At 45.2% G+C, this 26,731-nt stretch overlaps 1 protein-coding gene across 1 annotated transcript in view; it reads left to right on the forward strand.

The window, feature by feature from the left end:
• Positions 1-26,731, forward strand: part of LOC120027058 (CUB and sushi domain-containing protein 3-like) — a 704,521-nt gene that overhangs the window by 77,086 nt on the left and 600,704 nt on the right. Inside the window, exon 2 of the mRNA XM_038971903.1 lies at positions 16,447-16,669. Within this exon, the coding sequence (XP_038827831.1) occupies positions 16,447-16,669 (223 nt within the window). The remainder of the gene's footprint in view (positions 1-16,446; positions 16,670-26,731) is intronic.

Genomic DNA, 26,731 nt, shown 5'->3' on the forward strand with positions numbered 1-26,731 from the left:
GTGTTCACTAGCTAGCTACTAGCTACCTTTATCTGGTGCTTATTTGTTTCCTTGTTCCTGGTGTTTGGACCAAATGGCACCCTATTCCCAATATAGCACACTACTTTAGATCAGAGCCATTTGGGCACTATAAAGGGAATAGCGTGCCATTTGGGACGCAAACCTAGTGTTTAGGAGATGAGCGAGAGGGAAGGAGTAAGGAACACGTTTTAGTGTCGATATAATAGACACTTTACGGTTTAACAGTGAACACACATTGCGTTGAAGGGCAGCAGGTAACCTAGCGGTTAGAGCATTGGGCCAGTAACCAAAAGTTTGCTGGTTTGAATACTCCCCCCCCCCCCTTCCCTCCAATGTCAATTATGGAGTATCAATCTAACAACATGCACACAGTCCTGATATTACAGTAAATATACAGAGGAGAGATCGAGACATGGAGGAGATCGAGACCCAGTACTAACAGTCTATACAGACAGGCCCAGTAGTACTAACAGTCAAGACAGACAAGCCCAATAGTAACAGTCTAGACAGAGGCCCAGTAGTAACAGTCTAGACAGACAGGCCCAGTAGTAGTAACAGTCTAAATAGACAGGCCCAGTAGTACTAACAGTCTAGACAGACAGGCCCAGTAGTACTAACAGTCTAGATAGACTTGCCCGGTAGTAACAGTCTAGACAGACAGGCCCAGTAGTACTAACAGTCTAGACAGACAGGCCCTGTAGTAGTAACAGTCTAGACAGACCGGCCCAGGAGTAACGGTCTTGAAAGACAGGCCCAGTAGTAGTAACAGTCTAGACAGACAGGCCCAGTTGTACGAACAGTCTAGATAGACAGGTCCAGTAGTAACAGTCTAGATAGACAGGACCAGTAGTAACAGTCTAGACAGACAGGCCCAGTAGTAACAGTCTAGACAGACATGCCCAGTAGTGCTAACAGTCTAGACAGACATGCTCAGTAGTAGTAACAGTCTAGATAGACAGGCCCAGTAGTAACAGTCTAGACAGACATGCCCAGTAGTGCTAACAGTCTAGACAGACATGCTCAGTAGTAGTAACAGTCTAGATAGACAGGCCCAGTAGTAACAGTCTAGACAGAAAGGCCCGGTAGTACTAACAGTCTAGACAGACAGGCCCAGTAGTAACAGTCTCGATAGACGGGCCCAGTGGTAGTAACATTCTAGACAGACAGGCCCGGTAGCAACAGTCTAGACAGAGGCCCAGTAGTAGTAACAGTCTAGAAGACAGGCCCAGTCGTAACAGTCTAGATAGACAGGCCCAGTAGTAGTAACAGTCTAGATAGACAGGCCCGGTAGTAACAGTCTAGACAGAGCCCCAGTAGTAACAGTCTAGACAGACAGGTCCAGTAGTAGTACCAGTCTAGACAGACAGGCCCAGTAGTACTAACAGTCTAGATAGACAGGCCCGGTAGTAACAGTCTAGACAGAGGCCCAGTAGTAACAGTCTAGACAGACAGGCCCAGTAGTACTAACAGTCTAGATAGACAGGCCCGGTAGTAACAGTCTAGACAGAGGCCCAGTAGTAACAGTCTAGACAGACAGGTCCAGTAGCAGTAACAGTCTAGATAGACACGCCCAGTAGTAACAGTCTAGATAGACAAGCCCAGTAGTAGTAACAATCTAGACAGACAGGCCCAGTAGTAACAGTCTAGATAGACAGGCCCAGTAGTAGTAACAGTCTAGATAGACAGGTCCAGTAGTAACAGTCTAGATAGACAGGCCCAGTAGTAACAGTCTAGACAGAAAGGCCCGGTAGTACTAACAGTCTAGACAGACAGGCCCAGTAGTAACAGTCTCGATAGACGGGCCCAGTAGTAGTAACATTCTAGACAGACAGGCCCAGTAGTAACAGTCTAGATAGACAGGCCCAGTAGTAGTAACAGTCTAGATAGACAGGTCCAGTAGTAACAGTCTAGACAGAAAGGCCCGGTAGTACTAACAGTCTAGACAGACAGGCCCAGTAGTAACAGTCTCGATAGACGGGCCCAGTAGTAGTAACATTCTAGACAGACAGGCCCAGTAGTAACAGTCTCGATAGACGGGCCCAGTAGTAGTAACATTCTAGACAGACAGGCCCGGTAGCAACAGTCTAGACAGAGGCCCAGTAGTAGTAACAGTCTAGAAGACAGGCCCAGTCGTAACAGTCTAGATAGACAGGCCCAGTAGTAGTAACAATCTAGACAGACAGGCCCAGTAGTAACAGTCTAGATAGACAGGCCCAGTAGTAGTAACAGTCTAGATAGTCTTGCCCGGTAGTAACAGTCTAGACAGACAGGCCCAGTAGTACGAACAGTCTAGACAGACAGGTCCAGTAGTAGTAACGGTCTAGATAGACAGGCCCGGTAGTAACAGTCTAGACAGACAGGCCCAGTAGTACGAACAGTCTAGACAGACAGGTCCAGTAGTAGTAACAGTCTAGATAGACAGGCCCGGTAGTACTAACAGTCTAGACAGACAGGCTCAGTAGTAGTAACATTCTAGACAGACAGGCCCAGTAGTAACAGTCTAGATAGACAGGCCCAGTAGTAGTAACAGTCTAGATAGACAGGTCCAGTAGTAACAGTCTAGACAGAAAGGCCAGGTAGTACTAACAGTCTAGACAGACAGGCCCAGTAGTAACAGTCTCGATAGACGGGCCCAGTAGTAGTAACATTCTAGACAGACAGGCCCGGTAGCAACAGTCTAGACAGAGGCCCAGTAGTAGTAACAGTCTAGAAGACAGGCCCAGTCGTAACAGTCTAGATAGACAGGCCCAGTAGTAGTAACAGTCTAGATAGACAGGCCCAGTAGTACGAACAGTCTAGACAGACAGGTCCAGTAGTAGTAACGGTCTAGATAGACAGGCCCGGTAGTAACAGTCTAGACAGACATGCCCAGTAGTGCTAACAGTCTAGACAGACATGCTCAGTAGTAGTAACAGTCTAGATAGACAGGCCCAGTAGTAACAGTCTAGACAGAAAGGCCCGGTAGTACTAACAGTCTAGACAGACAGGCCCAGTAGTAACAGTCTAGACAGAAAGGCCAGGTAGTACTAACAGTCTAGACAGACAGGCCCAGTAGTAACAGTCTCGATAGACGGGCCCAGTGGTAGTAACATTCTAGACAGACAGGCCCGGTAGCAACAGTCTAGACAGAGGCCCAGTAGTAGTAACAGTCTAGAAGACAGGCCCAGTCGTAACAGTCTAGATAGACAGGCCCAGTAGTAGTAACAGTCTAGATAGACAGGCCCGGTAGTAACAGTCTAGACAGAGCCCCAGTAGTAACAGTCTAGACAGACAGGTCCAGTAGTAGTAACAGTCTAGACAGACAGGCCCAGTAGTACTAACAGTCTAGATAGACAGGCCCGGTAGTAACAGTCTAGACAGAGGCCCAGTAGTAACAGTCTAGACAGACAGGCCCAGTAGTACTAACAGTCTAGATAGACAGGCCCGGTAGTAACAGTCTAGATAGACAGGCCCAGTAGTAACAGTCTAGACAGACAGGTCCAGTAGCAGTAACAGTCTAGATAGACACGCCCAGTAGTAACAGTCTAGATAGACAAGCCCAGTAGTAGTAACAATCTAGACAGACAGGCCCAGTAGTAACAGTCTAGATAGACAGGCCCAGTAGTAGTAACAGTCTAGACAGAAAGGCCCGGTAGTACTAACAGTCTAGACAGACAGGCCCAGTAGTAACAATCTCGATAGACGGGCCCAGTAGTAGTAACATTCTAGACAGACAGGCCCAGTAGTAACAGTCTAGATAGACAGGCCCAGTAGTAGTAACAGTCTAGATAGACAGGTCCAGTAGTAACAGTCTAGACAGAAAGGCCCGGTAGTACTAACAGTCTAGACAGACAGGCCCAGTAGTAACAGTCTCGATAGACGGGCCCAGTAGTAGTAACATTCTAGACAGACAGGCCCGGTAGCAACAGTCTAGACAGAGGCCCAGTAGTAGTAACAGTCTAGAAGACAGGCCCAGTCGTAACAGTCTAGATAGACAGGCCCAGTAGTAGTAACAATCTAGACAGACAGGCCCAGTAGTAACAGTCTAGATAGACAGGCCCAGTAGTAGTAACAGTCTAGATAGACAGGTCCAGTAGTAACAGTCTAGATAGACAGGACCAGTAGTAACAGTCTAGATAGTCTTGCCCGGTAGTAACAGTCTAGACAGACAGGCCCAGTAGTACGAACAGTCTAGACAGACAGGTCCAGTAGTAGTAACGGTTTAGATAGACAGGCCCGGTAGTAACAGTCTAGACAGACAGGCCCAGTAGTACGAACAGTCTAGACAGACAGGTCCAGTAGTAGTAACGGTCTAGATAGACAGGCCCGGTAGTACTAACAGTCTAGACAGACAGGCTCAGTAGTAGTAACATTCTAGACAGACAGGCCCAGTAGTAACAGTCTAGATAGACAGGCCCAGTAGTAGTAACAGTCTAGATAGACAGGTCCAGTAGTAACAGTCTAGACAGAAAGGCCAGGTAGTACTAACAGTCTAGACAGACAGGCCCAGTAGTAACAGTCTCGATAGACGGGCCCAGTAGTAGTAACATTCTAGACAGACAGGCCCGGTAGCAACAGTCTAGACAGAGGCCCAGTAGTAGTAACAGTCTAGAAGACAGGCCCAGTCGTAACAGTCTAGATAGACAGGCCCAGTAGTAGTAACAGTCTAGATAGACAGGCCCGGTAGTAACAGTCTAGACAGAGCCCCAGTAGTAACAGTCTAGACAGACAGGCCCAGTAGTACTAACAGTCTAGACAGACAGGCCCAGTAGTAACAGTCTAGACAGACAGGTCCAGTAGTAGTAACAGTCTAGACAGACAGGCCCAGTAGTACTAACAGTCTAGATAGACAGGCCCGGTAGTAACAGTCTAGACAGAGGCCCAGTAGTAACAGTCTAGACAGACAGGCCCAGTAGTACTAACAGTCTAGATAGACAGGCCCGGTAGTAACAGTCTAGACAGAGGCCCAGTAGTAACAGTCTAGACAGACAGGTCCAGTAGCAGTAACAGTCTAGATAGACACGCCCAGTAGTAACAGTCTAGATAGACACGCCCAGTAGTAACAGTCTAGATAGACAAGCCCTGTAGTAGTAACAATCTAGACAGACAGGCCCAGTAGTAACAGTCTAGATAGACAGGCCCAGTAGTAGTAACAGTCTAGATAGACAGGCCCGGTAGTAACAGTCTAGACAGAGCCCCAGTAGTAACAGTCTAGACAGACAGGTCCAGTAGTAGTAACAGTCTAGACAGACAGGCCCAGTAGTACTAACAGTCTAGATAGACAGGCCCGGTAGTAACAGTCTAGACAGAGGCCCAGTAGTAACAGTCTAGACAGACAGGCCCAGTAGTACTAACAGTCTAGATAGACAGGCCCGGTAGTAACAGTCTAGATAGACAGGCCCAGTAGTAACAGTCTAGACAGACAGGTCCAGTAGCAGTAACAGTCTAGATAGACACGCCCAGTAGTAACAGTCTAGATAGACAAGCCCAGTAGTAGTAACAATCTAGACAGACAGGCCCAGTAGTAACAGTCTAGATAGACAGGCCCAGTAGTAGTAACAGTCTAGACAGAAAGGCCCGGTAGTACTAACAGTCTAGACAGACAGGCCCAGTAGTAACAATCTCGATAGACGGGCCCAGTAGTAGTAACATTCTAGACAGACAGGCCCAGTAGTAACAGTCTAGATAGACAGGCCCAGTAGTAGTAACAGTCTAGATAGACAGGTCCAGTAGTAACAGTCTAGACAGAAAGGCCCGGTAGTACTAACAGTCTAGACAGACAGGCCCAGTAGTAACAGTCTCGATAGACGGGCCCAGTAGTAGTAACATTCTAGACAGACAGGCCCGGTAGCAACAGTCTAGACAGAGGCCCAGTAGTAGTAACAGTCTAGAAGACAGGCCCAGTCGTAACAGTCTAGATAGACAGGCCCAGTAGTAGTAACAATCTAGACAGACAGGCCCAGTAGTAACAGTCTAGATAGACAGGCCCAGTAGTAGTAACAGTCTAGATAGACAGGTCCAGTAGTAACAGTCTAGATAGACAGGACCAGTAGTAACAGTCTAGATAGACAGGCCCGGTAGTAACAGTCTAGACAGACAGGCCCAGTAGTACGAACAGTCTAGACAGACAGGTCCAGTAGTAGTAACGGTTTAGATAGACAGGCCCGGTAGTAACAGTCTAGACAGACAGGCCCAGTAGTACGAACAGTCTAGACAGACAGGTCCAGTAGTAGTAACGGTCTAGATAGACAGGCCCGGTAGTACTAACAGTCTAGACAGACAGGCTCAGTAGTAGTAACATTCTAGACAGACAGGCCCAGTAGTAACAGTCTAGATAGACAGGCCCAGTAGTAGTAACAGTCTAGATAGACAGGTCCAGTAGTAACAGTCTAGACAGAAAGGCCAGGTAGTACTAACAGTCTAGACAGACAGGCCCAGTAGTAACAGTCTCGATAGACGGGCCCAGTAGTAGTAACATTCTAGACAGACAGGCCCGGTAGCAACAGTCTAGACAGAGGCCCAGTAGTAGTAACAGTCTAGAAGACAGGCCCAGTCGTAACAGTCTAGATAGACAGGCCCAGTAGTAGTAACAGTCTAGATAGACAGGCCCGGTAGTAACAGTCTAGACAGAGCCCCAGTAGTAACAGTCTAGACAGACAGGCCCAGTAGTACTAACAGTCTAGACAGACAGGCCCAGTAGTAACAGTCTAGACAGACAGGTCCAGTAGTAGTAACAGTCTAGACAGACAGGCCCAGTAGTACTAACAGTCTAGATAGACAGGCCCGGTAGTAACAGTCTAGACAGAGGCCCAGTAGTAACAGTCTAGACAGACAGGCCCAGTAGTACTAACAGTCTAGATAGACAGGCCCGGTAGTAACAGTCTAGACAGAGGCCCAGTAGTAACAGTCTAGACAGACAGGTCCAGTAGCAGTAACAGTCTAGATAGACACGCCCAGTAGTAACAGTCTAGATAGACAAGCCCTGTAGTAGTAACAATCTAGACAGACAGGCCCAGTAGTAACAGTCTAGATAGACAGGCCCAGTAGTAGTAACAGTCTAGATAGACAGGCCCAGTAGTAACAGTCTAGACAGAAAGGCCCGGTAGTACTAACAGTCTAGACAGACAGGCCCAGTAGTAACAGTCTCGATAGACGGGCCCAGTAGTAGTAACATTCTAGACAGACAGGCCCGGTAGCAACAGTCTAGACAGAGGCCCAGTAGTAGTAACAGTCTAGAAGACAGGCCCAGTCGTAACAGTCTAGATAGACAGGCCCAGTAGTAGTAACAATCTAGACAGACAGGCCCAGTAGTAACAGTCTAGATAGACAGGCCCAGTAGTAGTAACAGTCTAGATAGACAGGTCCAGTAGTAACAGTCTAGATAGACAGGACCAGTAGTAACAGTCTAGATAGTCTTGCCTGGTAGTAACAGTCTAGACAGACAGGCCCAGTAGTACGAACAGTCTAGACAGACAGGTCCAGTAGTAGTAACGGTCTAGATAGACAGGCCCGGTAGTAACAGTCTAGACAGACAGGCCCAGTAGTACGAACAGTCTAGACAGACAGGTCCAGTAGTAGTAACGGTCTAGATAGACAGGCCCGGTAGTAACAGTCTAGACAGACAGACCCAGTAGTACTAACAGTCTAGACAGACAGGCTCAGTAGTAGTAACATTCTAGACAGACAGGCCCAGTAGTAACAGTCTAGATAGACAGGCCCAGTAGTAGTAACAGTCTAGATAGACAGGTCCAGTAGTAACAGTCTAGACAGAAAGGCCCGGTAGTACTAACAGTCTAGACAGACAGGCCCAGTAGTAACAGTCTCGATAGACGGGCCCAGTAGTAGTAACATTCTAGACAGACAGGCCCGGTAGCAACAGTCTAGACAGAGGCCCAGTAGTAGTAACAGTCTAGAAGACAGGCCCAGTCGTAACAGTCTAGATAGACAGGCCCAGTAGTAGTAACAGTCTAGATAGACAGGCCCGGTAGTAACAGTCTAGACAGAGCCCCAGTAGTAACAGTCTAGACAGACAGGCCCAGTAGTACTAACAGTCTAGACAGACAGGCCCAGTAGTAACAGTCTAGACAGACAGGTCCAGTAGTAGTAACAGTCTAGACAGACAGGCCCAGTAGTACTAACAGTCTAGATAGACAGGCCCGGTAGTAACAGTCTAGACAGAGGCCCAGTAGTAACAGTCTAGACAGACAGGCCCAGTAGTACTAACAGTCTAGATAGACAGGCCCGGTAGTAACAGTCTAGACAGAGGCCCAGTAGTAACAGTCTAGACAGACAGGTCCAGTAGTAACAGTCTAGATAGACAAGCCCAGTAGTAGTAACAATCTAGACAGACAGGCCCAGTAGTAACAGTCTAGATAGACAGGCCCAGTAGTAGTAACAGTCTAGATAGACAGGTCCAGTAGTAACAGTCTAGATAGACAGGACCAGTAGTAACAGTCTAGATAGACAGGCCCAGTAGTAGTAACAGTCTAGATAGACAGGTCCAGTAGTAACAGTCTAGACAGACAGGCCCAGTAGTACGAACAGTCTAGACAGACAGGTCCAGTAGTAGTAACGGTCTAGATAGACAGGCCCGGTAGTAACAGTCTAGACAGACAGACCCAGTAGTACTAACAGTCTAGACAGACAGGCTCAGTAGTAGTAACACTCTAGATAGACAGGCCCGGTAGTAACAGTCTAGACAGACAGGCCCAGTAGTACTAACAGTCTAGACAGACAGGCCCAGTAGTAGTAACGGTCTAGATAGACAGGCCCGGTAGTAACAGTCTAGACAGACAGACCCAGTAGTACTAACAGTCTAGACAGACAGGCTCAGTAGTAGTAACACTCTAGATAGACAGGCCCGGTAGTAACAGTCTAGACAGACAGGCCCAGTAGTACTAACAGTCTAGACAGACAGGCTCAGTAGTAGTAACACTCTAGATAGACAGGCCCGGTAGTAACAGTCTAGACAGACAGGCTCAGTAGTACTAACAGTCTAGACAGACAGGCTCAGTAGTAGTAACACTCTAGATAGACAGGCCCGGTAGTAACAGTCTAGACAGACAGGCTCAGTAGTACTAACAGTCTAGACAGACAGGCTCAGTAGTAGTAACACTCTAGATAGACAGGCCCGGTAGTAACAGTCTAGATAGACTTTTGATTATCTTTTGATTAAGACCGATATGTTTTTTTTGTGACAGATATCAAAATGATGTACTTATCTCTTTAATTGAAATGTTACATGACTGTGTTTGTCTGCTATCATACGCACATGTCAATGAGGATTTTCCCTCCCGTCAAATTGATGTAAGTGGCCATACCCAGAAGAGCTAGCGTTTTTTACTCCACTATATCAGGAAAGTGCCTAGAGTTAGATTTGTGTTATGGAGGGACATTCCAGTGCGAAAAGCTGAAAATCAATTTGAAACAATGTCACTCATCTTCCATTCTAATTGCATCTGGGGTGTGAGTGTGTCTCCCCCCAAAAATGTTTTGGGTAAAAAGCCAAACGTGAAGGTGTGATTTCAGTGAAGCTTGTCTAATGACTGTCATTTTGCTGTCATCCCAACAGTGTTTGATTGGTTTAACTTTAGAGGGAGTGAATTTGTATTCTGTTTTGATGACACTGTCTGTGTGCCAGGCATCCTCAGCTCAGAAACCTTAGCAGCATTGAGAAAGATGCGGTCCTCCTTCTTAAAGGCTGACCCGAGGTGTGGCCACAGGCCCAGCCTTTAGTTGTGATGATAAGGTGGCAGACACAAGTGTTGGGGTGGCGAATAGAGGGATGCGATGTGGGGAGGGGACAGAGGGGAAGAAAGAGACTGAGAGGGGAAGGCAGCGTGCCAAGGTGAAAACAAGCTCTACACTTACAACAACACACAGCGAGGGGGCCGCTTTTCCTCTCTCCCCCCCATCCCTGTCTCCCTACCCCTCTCCTTCCCTCTATGTCCCCCCGGGGAGCTGCCATACTGTTTGTGGTTCAACAGTTTAGATAAGAGTTAATCATATACCCATCAGTATTTCCCATCACCCCCACCGCCTCTTGTACATAGCACATAAATAGATTCATCAATCATCTCATCGGTGACTTAGTAGCATGAAACAGCAGTATTGAGCATGTGAACTAATCTATACATTTTTTGTCTAAGAAAGCATACTTATTCACATTGATTGATAATCCACTGATGAGACAAGGTCAAGGGTTCAGAGGAAGGTTCCCTCTGCCTTTCCCCTGTGTCGCTACCTAGGGGTTAATTAGGGACGTGGGTCGCCCCGTGTTGTCTTGTCTCTCTTGTGGCGTAATTAAAACGGTCACTCAGTCACTCGGAGCGCCTGTCAGTTGACTGATGGGATATAAAGCGCTCTTGTCCTCAACAGTGATGACAAATTATAGGAAATCTCTCTCTCTCTCTCTCTCTCTCTCTCTCTCTCTCTCTCTCTCTCTCTCTCTCTCTCTCTCTCTCTCTCTCTCTCTCTCTCTCTCTCTCTCTCTCTCTCTCTCTCTCTCTCTCTCTCTCTCTCTCTCTCTCTCTCTCTCTCTCTCTCTCTCTCTCTCTCTTTCTCTCTCTCTCTCACTCTGAATAGGAATCCCACTGTTCACACCAAGCTCCACAGCTATACCCATTTAGGCAGTGCAGGTCTGAAGGGCAAGGGAGCTAGAGACACTGCACATTGTTCAAGTGATGCAGTGAAATATAGATTCAATAGAATCTCCCAGTTTATAGCTAGTACTGAGAGAGAGAGAGAGAGAGAGAGAGAGAGAGAGAGAGAGAGAGAGAGAGAGAGAGAGATGGGGGAGAGTGATCGAGAGGGAGAAATAGAAAGTAGAGACCCGTTGGAGACACATTTTAAGCTCGAGCCCTACCCATGACCGCAATATTCAGGCCCTACCCTACCCAGGCCCGATTGTTTCTGCCAAACTTAAAGCAGCCAGCCCTGCACGAAACCTGAAATCAGAAATAACTTAATACATTAGTAAATCCATTTGATGCTCTTCTCTGTCTGTCACTTGCTCTCTGCTAGCAGGCAGCTCGCTCTGCATGCATTCTGCTCATGGGGGCTCTGAGTCAATGAGTAACCATAGCAACGGCTCCGCTTGGGCTGCTCTGCTCAATGACGAGACATGAGAGAGCAGTGAGCTGTTAGCTACTTTTTGTCACTTTAAACTCCGACAAAAATAAAGGAATATTGTCTCCTGTCTTATATTTGACGAGGTTGAAGCTCTTCTGACACCATGTTAGGAACTTAGTCAGATATGACTGTACTGCGCAGCAGAGCACGCGCAAATAACTCAGTTTCAAAATGTTAATGATCAATTTAGTGATACCCGAGCCCTACCCGTACCCTAGTTATGATGAACAAACAGGTCCTAGCCAGGTCCTAGCCAGGGCTCATCGGGGAGAAGCTCTAATAGAGAGAGAGATAGGGGAGAGAGAAAGAGAGATGCTGGAGATAGCGATGGGGGAGAGAGAGAAAGAGAGAGAGAGAGAGAGAGAGAGAGAGAGAGAGAGAGACAGTTCATCTCCAATAGAAGCAGTGCCTTAGAGCTACAATAGTAACCTTCAGTGTTAGCCATGGAGATTGAGAAGGGAAGGAGATGGCCAACACTAACAAAAGGCACATGTGGAGGGTGTTGAGGCTTGGATAATACATACTGTACATACAGTACAGCATCACTGTCACTAATTACTAGCATTAAAGCCACTCCTTGTTGGGGCTAATTAATGACACTGTAAATATTGACAATCTTGGACTTTGGTAATTAGGCCTATGGAACACCAGATTTGATGTTAGGACTGTAACATGTGTCTATTGTGTTCTAGAATCATGTCAGGTCACAGATGTGTTGTGGATTTGTGTAATCCTGTGAAGCTTTAGATTTAGCTTTGAAAGTGTTATTTATTATGCATGCTCTGTAGGATGGGTCCTTGGATAAGCGTGTACAATGGAACAACCTCGTCGTGCCTCTCCCTCCTCTTCCTGTATTTTGGTCAGGCAGCTCCTCCGCACCATGGAACTGTTTGTGTTCAGTCATTCTGGTGGACTATACACCACCGACCGATGCCCAAGGCAGTGCTCTTCACTTTAAGCTGCTTCCATTATTTTCCATGCCTCCATTCAGGCTGTGTCCCAAATAAAACCCTATTCCATAGAGATTGAATTGCTTTTGACCAGAGCGACCAGACAGAGCCCAACTGGCCTTGGTCGAACGTAGTGCACTGTAAACGGAACACGTTGCCATTTGGGACACGGCCTCAGTCTCCGCTCACTCCGCTGAGTCTGTGGTGGTTTAACAGGCTCCCGGCAGACGTACTGTAGGTGGAACCCGCATTACACTCGTTAATTGGAAACTATACATTGGTAATGGGATGGGAAGGAGACTGTGGGAAGATCGGGATGCTTCGACTAAACCGCGGCATCGCCTTATATCCAGAATACATCTCAAAATCTACCTCCTCCCCAAAAAATGATGGCCGTTCATGACCATGGTGATTCATAATTTATACCTCGGGCACACATAGGGCTTAGTTATCTCTGTAGCGTTCACACAGTCGGTGGTGACTTAAAAAGCCCTCTTCTCTTCAATCTTACATGAATTACTCCCTTCAGGGGAGTGGTGGAGAGGATAAATAGTACATCTTAATTGGGTGGATTTTTCATTATGGCTTGGGCCTGGGCTGTGTGTTTTATTATCTGCAAACAGATGGGGGATGGATGCTGGCTGGCTCACTGGCTGGCTGTTTCTCTGGGAGTCGGTGTGGGCAGCGTAGAAAAGAAGCATGGCATTTATCTACTTGTTAACGTGGAATATGAAGGAGTGGAGACAGGGATGAGCTTAGAAGGCTTTAGTTTAACCAATTGGGCCTGAACGCAATCAACTGCAATAACTGAACTGGCCATCCTACTTCCTCTCTCTCTCAGCGTCTGCTCTTGCAGGGCTATTTCATAATACTATTCAGGATTGACTCAATTAAATGAGAAAGCATGACTATACGTAGTATATTTTTTTCAATGAATGACATGCCTGTACTACTGTACAACTAAATACTCTTGCTAATGTTAAGCAGGGCTGTGCAAATGAAGTGGCCATCTTGAACTGTTGTGATATGTAATTCAGTTTGCCATAGCGACGTCCTCCCAGCATCAGCAGCTTTTCACCTTCTCAAGCTAGCTAACAATGACAAAACATGTCAACAAATACTAGCTTCCCCAATGTTTGAGTCCCATGCAATCCTCAATGACCATATGACTTTACCCCCCACACACTGCTCTGTCCGTTCGGGTGTTGATTGCGTCCAGACCTATTACCACTCACCAGTTGCTACAGGACGTCTGTGCCTGTCTGGTTTTGTGCCATATGGCACCCTATTCCCTATTTAGTGCACTTATTTTGACCCGAGCCCTATGTGCCCTGATCAAAAATAGTGCACCAATAAGGGAATAGGGTACCATTTGGGACGTAGATTGTGACTTCATATTCTCATCTGTCACAGCCCCATCCCTAATCTCTCATGGCAGTGTGTGGTGCAATTAGAGCTGTGAGGCATATTGGCCCTTCACAGCAAATCACAGACAAGACCAGGAGAAACCAGGAAGGGCAGGCAGCAGACAGTTAGCCATGTATCGTACTAAGAGTAAAGTGTTCAGTCTGAGAATGTCTGCGTGGTGTGTTAGCACAGTGTTTCCCAACTCCTGTCCTCCAGTACCCTCAGCAGTACATATTTTTTTTATTTTACCCCCTTTTTCTCTCCCCAATTTCATGGTATCCAATTGGTAGTAGTTACAGTCTTGTCTCATCGCTGCAACTTCCGTACAGACTCAGGAGAGGCAAAGGTCAAGAGCCATGCGTCCTCCGAAACACAACCCAACCAAGCCGCACTGCTTCTTGACACAATGCACATCCAACCCGGAAGCCAGCCACAACAATGTGTCGGAGGAGCCTGGGCTCAAACCCAGAATCTCTGGTGGCACAGCTAGCACTGCGATGCAGTGCCTTAAACCACTGCGCCACCCGGGAGGTCGCAGTACATATTTTTGTTGTGGCCCCAGACAAACTCACCTGATTCTACTTGTCAACTAATCATCAATCTCTTGACAAGTTGAATCAGGTGTTTTTGTCCAGGGCTACAACATAAATGTGTGCTGTTGGGGGTACTGGAGGACCGGAGTTGGGAAACACTGTTGTATCATATGCATGCATGTGGTTCCTACTCCGCAGCAACAGCCGCCCCAATGTAGTCAGCACAAGTCTTGTCTTACATATGGTATGACAGAGCCTATTAACCTACAAAGGATGGGACTACTGGGGCTTGCATATTCAACAATGTGGAGAGAACAGATAACATACCAGGAAGTCCTGCAGCTCTCTGTATACGATCCCATGCACACAAGCGCTCCCCAAAGAGGTGCTAGCATCATAGCCAACAGCTTGGAAAATACTCTCTACACTACACGGTGTTAGCCACATGGAACCAGTGGATGCACTCATCATGTAAGCTATGTTCACAACCATTAACACAGATGTAACATGGAGATCGGATGTGCTTTGTGTGTGTGTGATCTCATTGGTAGTGGTGCAGAATTAGCAAGAGGAGACAGGCAGGAAAGGCAGGGCAGTTATCAGGCCCCAGTGTTGCCAGTGAAATGGCAGCTAGCTAGTTCTCCAGATGGCACCCTGATCTATTCCTCTCACAGTGTGGATAATAAATTACCACTTGAGTGTATTACTTCTTCAATGCCAAGAGAAACCGATGCACTGCAAGGCTACCACTACTGCTGCTGCTATTGCGGTGTGCAGCTACTTTACATGCAACCTCTAGCAGAGCCATCCTCGAGACTCCCTGGAACACTTTCATATCACACACATATTGTATTGCCAGCAAATTTATGTTCCTCTGAAAATGACTTGGACAGGGTTCAAATTGATTCTGTCCCTTCTTATTTCGGGGGAGCATAATCTTCAGCAGCGATCCTTATGAATTGAATAGCATGACCCAGCCAATAGGGATATCTGTGTGTACAATATAGTATATCATATAATACCATTAAACAAATAGCATCGTTTTGATTGAGAATTACTCTAATTATATGTCTCAATGCCAGCCTCTCATGGAATGTTTTCCATTGAACGCCATTGAAAGGCGGTGTGAATGGGAGGCTCTTGTTGACAATGGAGCCGACACAAAACCAGGGCCCAGCCAGGACATCGTGGCATGGAGTCTGTGTAGGCCATCTGGAGGCCAGCGATTCTGAAGCCATTATGCCACGACTGCCACAGGGCTGGCCAAAGTGCATCTGCCATTAAGGCAGGCTGGGCGGGTAGCAGTAATCTCAGTTAGAATGCCTCCATAATGGTCTGACCCAGGGTTATTCTGACCCAGGCCACACTGACACGGCACTAGCGTAACACTAGCCAGTGTCATAAAGAACTGGAATAGCAAATCACATGGGTCCTTTACTTCCCTACCCTTGAGGAACCAGGCCTAGAGAACCGTAAGAAAGTGTTTAGGCAATGCAGCGATACCACAGTGGTGTTTGTGTAAGTTCTCCATGTGTAAATAATAGACAAGGTCTTCCTCCAAAGTAAAGCACAGCACACAGCACGGTGTTGGACGTGCATCTAGCTGTGACTAATAGTTTAGGGACGGCATGCTGGGAGTGATTGTGGCGGCCTGCTGGCTCTCCCCATGCCGTACATGGTGGCTGTGTGTCTGTGAGAATGTATGCAGCAAGAGCAAGCTGCTAGACCCAATACTACTACCCCTGATCAGGCCCCTGCCATATAATGTACCTCATTTCTTCAAAGTCTGTAGTATTCTATGTACTGTATCTGTGTCTAGTAGTTTATGTGGTAAAGTGTTGTATTCAGTCAGCTTTTTGTCCAATCTCTTTTAGCATAATGATAACTATGCTGAGTATACCAAACATTAGGAACACCTTCCTAATATTGAGCTGCTGGCCCATGTTGACTCCAATGTTGTCTGGATGTCCTTTGGGTGGTGTACCATTCTAGACACACACGAAAAACTGTTGAGTGTGAAAAACCGAGCAGTGTTGCAGTTGTTGACACAAACCAGTGCGCCTGGAACCTACTACCATACCCTGTTGAAAGGCACTTCAATATTCAACCCTCTATTAGTGGTACACATACACAATCCATGTCTCAATTGTCTCAAGACTTAAAAATCCTTCTTTAACCTGTCTCCTCCCCTTCATCTACACTGATTGAAATGGATTTAACAAGTGACATCAATAAGGGATCATAGCTTTCACCTGGATTCACCTGGTCAGTCTATGTCATGGAAAGAGCAAGTGTCCTTATGTTTTGTACATTCAGTGTATACTGCCTTGAGTCCATATGTGTGTTGCTTGTTATCTGCATTGTGAATTGCTTATAAAGACACTTCCAAATGAAGCTAATCTGTTATTTTCTTCTCTCCTCTCCAGGTTTCATATATACGTGTGGTGGGACATTAAAAGGGCGGAATGGCACCATTGAAAGTCCAGGTTTTCCATATGGATACCCCAATGGGGCAAACTGTACATGGGTTATTGTAGCAGAGGAGGGAAACCGAATTCAAATTGTCTTTCAGTCCTTCGCTGTGGAGGAAGAGTATGACTTTATATCGCTTTATGATGGACATCCTCATCCGGCCAACTTCAGGACGAGGTGAGTACCATTTATATTTTTAAATATAATTTTTTTCTTTACATCCCCTTGAATCCTTGTCTTATGCCGCTGATTTCAAAAAGGTGCTGTGCTTTTCTTTCATTGGTTAAATGTATGATTTTCGGTTTTAGGGTTGACATTTGAAAAGATAGACGAGTTTGCAACTTACAGAGTTCATTTACGCAATACTATCGTCAGAGCAGAGCGGACTTCAAGAAAGATATGGTGGATAGACTGATTAGTCCATTCTAATCTAAAGTGGAAGGCCAGTAGCGTCTTCAGTCGGAGGAGGCAGAACTCGTTCACTCATTTCCGAATACGTTTGATCACTGGGAAAGAGATCGCAATCAGTCCATTGTAATTTGTGGCCTACATGGACTCAAGATAGCTCTGGCAGTTTGACCGAATTAAAGCCGCCACTGAGAAATCGCTCCAGGTGATTAAGGCAGAGAAATTAAACAGCTCTGTCCAATTATCTGGTTATTGTAATTACTCCGGGTCCCATTAACATGTCCTAATACACAGCAGATACTTTCCCTTTCAAAACATTCACTGTTTGATTGGAATGTCCGTGCATTAGCTTTGAACATTATTTTCATTCATTAAGGGGACTTTGGTGACGGACGAAGCCGCTTAAACCCAGGTTTCATCATGACTTTGTGTGAATTATACCGATTATACTTTTGCTGTAGCTTCGTTTCCCTTAACGGAGCAGTCCTTGATTTAAGCAGGTCAAACTGTTATCAGAGGTAATGGTCTTGTTTATCTTTGGCAAATGGCCCCATATTAGTAGGTCACTTTTCATAGTGAAACTTTTGACCTGGGCCCATAGGGCTCCAGTCAAAAGTATTGCACTATGTAGTGAATAGGTACTGTAGCCATTTGGGACGTACCCTATGCTAATAGAACCTTTTCCATTTTAAACAGCACATTCATCAATTCAATAAGCACCGTCATTGTAGTGAATAGGTACTGTAGCCATTTGGGACGTAGCCTATGCTAATAGAACCTCTTCCATTTTAAACAGCACATTCATCAATTCAATAAGCACCTTCATTGGGGCACGTCACCAAAGAAAGACGTAAAGGTGTATGTGTATGTACAGTAAATTGGGCTGTGTCACCAGATGCTCACTGCCTCTGGGATAGTCTAGGTGGTGTTGTGCCCTACTGCTGTTTTGCCCAGGTTGGCATGGGGGCAGGGGGGGATCCTTTTCAGGGTACCATCTTGCACCTCAGCGCCAAGCCTGTCTACCTCCAGATGTCTGCCATCCTCTGGCACCAAGGTAGCACCCCAAGACACACACACACACACACACACACACACACACACACACACACACACACACACACACACACACACACACACACACACACACACACACACACACACACACACACACACACACACACACCTGTGCTGGCGCTACCTGCCATGTGGAACATGCCACCTCTGCACCACTTTTAATTGAATCAAAAACCAGCAAATCAAAACAAAGGGGAAAAAGAAAGAGATGTAGAAGTAATTTCTCTACTGTGGTAGATCTCTCTCCATCTGCCTCCTAGGGAATGTGACTATACACCTCAGATGGGGGGAGGAGACTTAACAGAGCTTCATTAAACCGTTCAATTAGTAAATAATGCAGTCAGAAACACACACAATATCCTGGCTTTGCAGTCAGGCAGGCTGAGCCTCTGTATGTGGGTCACGTTCTGACTCGGCTTTGTTCCTCTCTGTAAGAGACAAATAGCATGTTGATAGCCCCCCTACTTTAAATCCTGGCTCTGCAATCAGAGACAGTGTAACCAGCACTGCCCTCCCTCCCTCTGCTGAAGTGACTATACATGATTGCTTTTGTTAGGTAAATAAATAAGTATTACCCATATTGTTATTATTTGATGGCCATCGCCACCGGTCGTCTTCAGATCTGACATGGATTGATGGAGTGTACACACCTTAAATATTAATAACAGTTTGGAAACAGACAATATACACTGATTGTACAAAACATTAAGGACACCTGCTCTTTCCATGACATAGACTGACCAGGTCAATCCAGGGGAAACTATGATCCCATATTGATGTCACTTGTTAAATCCAAGTGAAGGGGGGAGTCAGGTTAAAGAAGAATTTTTAAGCCTTGAGACAATTGAGACAAGGATTGTGTATGTGTGCCATTCAGAGGGTGAAGGGGCAAGACAAAAGATTTAAGTCCCTTTGAACGAGGTATGGCAGTAGGTGCCAGGCACACCGGTTTGTGTCAAGAACTGCAACGCTGCTGGGTTTTTCACATTTAACATTTCCTGTGTGTATCAAGAATGGTCCACCACCCAGAGAACATCCAGCCAAGTTTACACAACTTTGGGAAGCATTGGAGTCAACATGGGCCAGCATCCCTGTGAAATGCTTTCGACACCTTGTAGAGTCCATGCCCCGATGAATTGAGGCTGTTCTGAGGGCAAAAAAGGGGGGCCGGCAGTGCAACTCAATATTAGGAAGGTGTTCTTGATGTTTTGGACACTCAGTGTATGTATTGTATTTTGGCGTAAATTGAATGAATCTCTGACTTCACTAAGGAATGTTATGTTACCTCTGCTCTCTCCTCCGTGAACACAAAGGGTTCATGGCGGTCTAAGTGCTTCTAGTGTGTGTGTGTGTGTGTGAGGGTGTGTTGGGAGGGTATGTGAGTGCATTAAGAGGGTCTCGGGTTCTTTTCCTCTGGCCTTGTCAAGGAGGGACACACACACACAAACACACGCGTGCACACGCACAGATGCATGCCACACACACACACACACACACACACAAACAGTATGCTCCAGATCAGGGCTCTTGATCAATGCTCTGTGACCTGCTTTTGCATAATTTTTTCTTATTTATGTGGTTGATCATCAGCTTCCAAATGAACGCTGCAGAATAAATCAACTCACATGGACTTTATGAAAGGCCCTGCAGCAAACAACAGCGCCGGCGAATCACATCGTCCACCGACGCACTCACACACACACAAACACACACGTGTACACATGCCGATAAACACACACACACACACACGCTCATAGCACCCTTCTCCTCTCTCTGTCTGTCTGTCTGTCTGTCTGTCTGTCTGTCTGTCTGTCTGTCTGTCTGTCTGTCTGTCTGTCTGTCTGTCTGTCTGTCTGTCTGTCTGTCTGTCTGTCTGTCTCTGTCTCTGTCTCTGTCTCTCTCTCTGTCTCTCTCTCTGTCTCTCTCTCTGTCTCTGTCTCTGTCTCTGTCTCTGTCTCTTTCTCAGCATTATCAATGACTGCTGCTTCCTATACTGTAGGTGGAGCTTAATTTTACATACAGCAACTGCTTATGTGAGTCAGTCTTGTGCATATAGAATAACTAGAAACCACTACTAAATGTGGTCACGAAGTACCTAGAATACCCAGACTGCCCATTGTCTATTTAAAGTGCAGTGGTGTGACTTCCAGTTTTCTAGAGGACATAAATATCCTCCAGTCTTTTGTGTCTGAGAGAATTCCTATGGAAGCAGACGTCAATCGGTTTTGCTGCGGTCCCTGTGGAATGTATGGAGTAATTACAGATAAATACACATAGTACTAAGCGAGAAATTACCAGACACCCTTTTAAAGGGATGTTGACATGCTTCTGTGCTTAGTCATTGAGCTGTCAGTGAATAGTGTCATTTAAATGTGTATTTAGCAGAACAGAACTCCTATTTACTTTGTTCCGTTCCAGTGTTTGGACCAGATTTTTGGGGGGAACGGTTCAAACCCCAAAAAGTTATTTCATTTATTTAACCTGTAAAATCAACATTTTTTTTACATTTAGCTCAGTAATTGACTTCCCCAAATAGTTCCGGTAGAGCAGTGGAATGGGTAAAATGGTTGATTGTTCAACTACACTGAATAAAAATATAAAAGCAACATGCAACAATTTCAAAGATGATACTGAGTTACAGTTCATATAAGGAAATCAGCCAATTGAAATAAATTCATTAGGCCCTAATGTACAGATTTCACATGACTGGAAATACAGATATGCATCTGTTGGTCACAGATACCTTCTAAAAAAAAAAGTAGGGGCGTGGATCAGAAAACCAGTCAGTATCTGGTTTGACCACCATTTGCCTCATACAGGCTGTTGATTGTAGCCTGTTGAAGTTGCTGGATATTGGTGGCAACTGGAACACGCTGTCGTACACGTCAAATCAGAGCATCCCAAACATGCTCAATGGATAACAATGGATAACAACTTTTTACTCTGGTGAGTAAAAAGAACCGGGGATACCTAGTCAATTGTACAACTGAAATGTGTCTTCCGCATTCAACCCATCCCCTCTTAATCAGAGAGGTGGGGGGGGCTGCCTTAATTGACATCCATGTCTCCGGCACTTGGGGAACAGTGCGTTAACTGCCTTGCTTAGAACAACAGATGTTTACCTTGTCAGCTCGGGGATTAGATCCAGCAACCTTTCGGTTACTGGCCCACTGCTCCTACACACCAGGCTACCTGTCGCACAGGTATGCAGGCCATGGAAGAACTGAGACATTTTCAGCTTCCAGGAATTGTGTACAGCTTCTTGCACCATGCACTATCATGCTGAAACATGATATCTTTGTGCATTCAAATTGCCATTGATAAAATGCAATTGTGCTCATTATCCGTAGCTTATGCCTGCCCATGCCATAAACCCACCGCTACAATGGGGCTCTCTGTTCACAACGTTGACATCAGCAAACCGCTCGCCCACACAACGCCATACACGCTGTCTGTCATCTGCCCCATGCAGTTGAAACGGGGATTCATTTGTGAAGAGTACACTTCTCCAGCATGCCAGTGGCCATCGAAGGTGAGCATTTGCCCACTGAAGTCGGTTACGACGCCGAACTGCAGTCAGGTCAAGACCCTGGTAAGGACGACGAGGACGCAGATGAGCTTCCCTGAGACGGTTTCTGACTGTTTGTGCAGAAATTCATCGGTTGTGCAAACCCACAGTTTCATCAGGTGTCCGGGTGGCTGGTCTCAGATGGTCCCACAGGAGAAGAAGCCGGATGTGGAGGTCCTGGGCTGGTGTGGTTACATGTGGTCTACGGTTGTGTCGTGTCTTTGACTATGCCAGATTAATTGCTATGACATGCTATTCTATAAAATAATTTCTCCGTAATGAATATTACCTGATTGAACTAATCATGTAAATATGAATTAACTAGAGAGGGACACCACGAAATAATATTTATAGAGCTATTATCTTTCGAATAAACTCTTAAAGATTTAGTAATATTTTACTAAATAGCAGTCACATTAATCGTCATTTTATTCAGTCTCATCTGAAAGTTGTAAGTCCTTGATTATCTGCAAGAATCCTGGCTAACAAGTTGAATCAGCAATACAAAATTGGGTTTAATTATTTATTTACTAAATACCTAACTAATCACACAGAAATACACATACACAATTAAATCATAACTTGATCACAAATTACGTCATACAGAAAAACGTCCCTAGCGGGCAGAATCGATATGACAGCTTGTTACACAAAGGAAAGGGGGGGAGTCCTAGTGAAAGAGCGGGAGACTTGACATAGGCGAGCTGTGCTATCGTAAATACAGTATCTTATGCATTCTAAATTACCGCCCATTTGAAGAGGAAAATGCAATCAATATTTACTCTGAGCTGCGCTTCAGTAGGTTGGTGGTAGATGGCCCGTGTCATCACCCGAGTCCTCTGTCCTTTGAAGAATGTCTCTGGTAGTCACGGGAACGTTGTGTGTATTAGACGGGATACTTGGACTGTCCTTTCGAACCTGCGTTTAGCTGTTGCTAACTCCAAGGCTAGGAGATATCACTTCTGTAGTGAATACGAGTTCAAAGTTCATACCATTCACAATCAAAGTCCATGCTGATGTTGGCTTCATCTATAGTGATTATCTGAACCATTCTGACACTGGATCGTCATCCTAGAGTACCCGGAACAGAAAGTTATATTCTGGGAAAATGGCTTTTATAGTGGAGGGAGAGGGGTGTGTCTGAAAAGTCTATTAACCCATGCCTCTTCACAGGGGCGGACCACTGTGAGCAGAGGAAAACTTATGAAAGCACAGATCTCTCATTTGGAAGCTAAAATTACATTTCACCTCTTCACAAATAATGTCATATTCAAACATTTGAATTAAACAACAATTCCATGTGAATCCGATATCTCTGACATTTAGACTTTCCACAGTAGAGTTTATGTCATTCAATCCTTGATGAGAATGTGTCAGAGGGCAACCGAACTGACATAATATACCTTAAGTACCACCGCATATGTTCAGTTGGTCGAATTACCAGAATATAGTTCATTTCCCCCAACTTCTGATGTTACCCAGAATCTCTATGTTAACCCATGGGTTTCCTTATGTCACATCAGTTATAGTAGGGAGAGAGAAAAAGGGGGAAAGAGGTATTTATGACTGTCATAAACCTACCCCCAACCCAACGTCATGACAGTTGTGAGGCTGGTTGGACGTACTGCCAAATTCTCTAAAACGATGTTGGAGGCAGCTTATGTTAGAGAAATGAACATTATATTATCTGGCAACAGCTCTGGTGGACATGCCAATTGCATGCCCCCTCAAAAATTAAGACGTCTGTGGCAATGTGTTGTGTGACAAAACTGCACATTTTAGAGTGCTCTTTTATTGTCCCCAGCACAAGGTGCACCTGTGTAATGATCATGCTATTTAATCAGCTTCTTGATATGCCACACCTGTCAGGTGGATGGATTATCTTGGCAAGAGAGAAATGCTCACTAACAGAGACGTAGAAGAGGTGGAAGATTAGATATACTATTTTTTTTATTTCTACATGTATTCTATGCATTCAGACATATCTCATATATCCAGATGGAATGTGTATAATATTTCCATGCATATACCCAGAGTGCTTGGCTTTTACTGCCTTTGTGGATTTAGAAATATTCTCTGTGACAGATCTCTGGGTCTGAATGTGTAACATGGGACACCTTGTGTTTTCATGTACGCTAAAAAGAGAGAGAGAGAGAGAGAGAGAGAGAGAGAGAGAGAGAGAGAGAGAGAGAGAGAGGGACAATGCAACAGACAGATGGCAGTTTAGCTTCAACAGAACCATCCTGCATCACACCCAGGTCTCCAAAATAACTACAGCTGCAGCTTCCAGGCCATAAGACTTGCAAGGCTGTGCACAGGACCATGCCTTATCTGCTCATCCTCTCCTTCTCTAGACCTCTGTTATTAAAGCCTGTCTGTGAGGAACTGTTTTTTTTATTTTTACATTAGGCGGATGGTTGCTAAGGGTCAGGAAATTTCTATGGGAAGTTAAGTCTGGGAATATGGGGAATTTTGCTTAAATTCATCAAAAATGTTAGCTTATAACAGTGAACCTTTTATGTGGGATACACAAGGCAATTCTAGGTCTTGTGGCATATTTTGGTTAAACTATCCCCAATTCAATGGAATTGCAACCCTCTGCATGCACAGTGCATTCTTCCATCACATGTACAGCTGATTTTCAAGATCTTGCACACTAATGAGATGCTATTGAACCACACTACTGCACTGTCTGAGCCAAGGACTACATGCTTTCTGGTAAGTTTTGATTGCAATTCTGAGTGGGGTGAATATATTTAATATGTCATACATGATTTTTTGTTAACTAGTAAATAGTAGCTTACAGCAAAGTGTGTTCAAATAATTTCTAACTAGTTAACAATTTCTGCTAGTAAGTTTAATCAAATTCACCTGTTTCCATACATGTTTAATTTTAAAACATGTATCTTACAAAGGAGTTGTTTAATCTAACTGCTTAACTATTTACCTGTACATGGATTTGTATTATTATTATTATTTTTACTCATTTTTTTCTAATCTTTACAGGAAAAACCACAGGCACTATCTGATGTGTGGAGACATTTCACTGCAGCTAATGCAGAAGGAAAAGCTGTGTACATTTACAAATACTGTGCCAAATCATATGTGAAGAATGCAAAGAAGATGCAGAATCATCTGGCCAAGTGCATAAAGTTCCCTCAACAACAAGCAACCTCTGACAAAAGTCCCTTTACTTCTATTCGAGGTGAAAATTATGAATCAGACACCTTATCGATAGCAACAACAGAAGTGTTTTTGACTCAATGGAGGAACGTAGTCAGAGAAATACTGATGAATGTCTTGCTCGAGCTGTGTATGCAACTGGTTCAACTCTGATGCTCACAGGCAATGTGTTTTGGAAGAGATATCTGAATGTTCTTCGCCCAGCATACACCCCTCCAACCAGACATGCTTTATCTACTCATTTACTGGATGCAGAGTTCAACAGAGTTCAAGTGAAGGTCAGGCAAATCATAGAGAAAGCAGACTGTATTGCAATCATCTCTGATGGGTGGTCGAATGTTCCTGGGCAAGGAATAATTAACTACATCAATCTCCACCCCTCAACCAGTATTCTACAAGAGCACAGACACAAGGGACAACAGACACACCGGTCTCTACATTGAAGATGAGCTGAAGGCAGTCATCAATGACCTTGGACCACAGAAGGTATTTGCACTGGTGACAGACAATGCTGCGAACATGAAAGCTGGTGGTCTAAAGTGGAGGAGTCCTACCCTCACGTCACACCCATTGGCTGTGCTGCTTATGCATTGAATCTGCTCCTCAAGGACATCATGGCACTGAAAACAATGGATACACTCTACAAGAGAGCCAAGGAAATGGTTAGGTATGTGAAGGGTCATCAAGTTATAGCAGCAATCTACCTCACCAAGCAAAGTGAGAAGAATAAGAGCACCACATTGAAGCTGCCCAGCAACACCCGGCATCATGTTTGACAGTCTCCTGGAGGGGAAGGAGTCTCTCCAAGAAATGGCCATATCACAGTCTGCCGATATGGACAGCCCCATCAAGAGGATCCTCCTGGATGATTTATTTTGGGAGAGTGGTAAGCAGCCTGAACTCCTGAAACCTATAGCAGTAGCCATTGCACGGATTGAGAGAGACAATGCCATCCTGTCTGATGTTCCGACTCTGCTTGCAGATGTAAGAGAAGACATCCGTACTGCCCTGCCCACTTCACTGTTGCTCCAAGCAGAGGAAACTGCAGTTCTGAAATACATCAAAAAGCGTGAAGATTTCTGCCTGAAGCCCATACATGCCTCAGCATACATGTTGGACCCCAAGTATGCTGGCAAGAGCATCCTGTCTGGTACAGAGATCAACAAGGCCTATGGTGTCATCACTACCGTATCTTGCCACCTTGACCTAGATGAGGGCAAGGTTCTTGGCAGTCTGGCGAAGTACACTTCCAAGCAAGGGCTTTGGGATGGAGATACAATATGGCAGTCATGCCAACATATCTCATCAGCCACCTGATGGAAGGGACTTTGTGCATCTGAGGCTCTTTCCCCTGTTGCCTCCATCATCCTCCAAATCCCACCAACATCAGCCGACACAGAGCGCAACTGGTCCTTGTTTGGGAACACACACCAAAGCACGCAACAGGCTGACCAATACAAGGGTTGAGAAATCGGAGGCTATCCGGGCAAATTTTTGGCTTTTTGAGCCTGACAACGAGCCATCCTCAAAAAGGTTGGAAAGTGACTGTGAGTCTGATGTTCAAGAGGTGGACATTGAGGAGGTCCAGCGAGAAGACATGGAAGCTTGAGAGGAAGACAACCAAAGCTTTAGTTTCTAGACTATCATTTTACAGATGTTGAAAGCGTTTTTGGGAGATATTCCCTTTCTTTTGTTGTTCAGTGAAATCATCCCATGTGAAGAGTCAACTCATTTAATTAAAGTTCAACTAAATTGTTTTTTTTATTTCTATTGGAAGGATTTAATAATTTGCAATTCTGTCTACTTTTGGTAAGGTAAAAGGTTTATGTTTCTGTCTCCATATGATATGCTAAATATATCCAATGCAAAAAACATCTACATTTAAATGGTATTAATATTAATTTGCATATATTTCCGTTAATTCCCATATATTCCTGACAATTCCCATATATTGCCATTAATTCCCACAGAAAGTTTCCACCTCTGAATATTCCCCAAAATGTGCA

The sequence above is a fragment of the Salvelinus namaycush genome, chromosome 32, assembly GCF_016432855.1.
Source record: "Salvelinus namaycush isolate Seneca chromosome 32, SaNama_1.0, whole genome shotgun sequence".
In the NCBI taxonomy this organism is placed as follows: domain Eukaryota; kingdom Metazoa; phylum Chordata; class Actinopteri; order Salmoniformes; family Salmonidae; genus Salvelinus; species Salvelinus namaycush.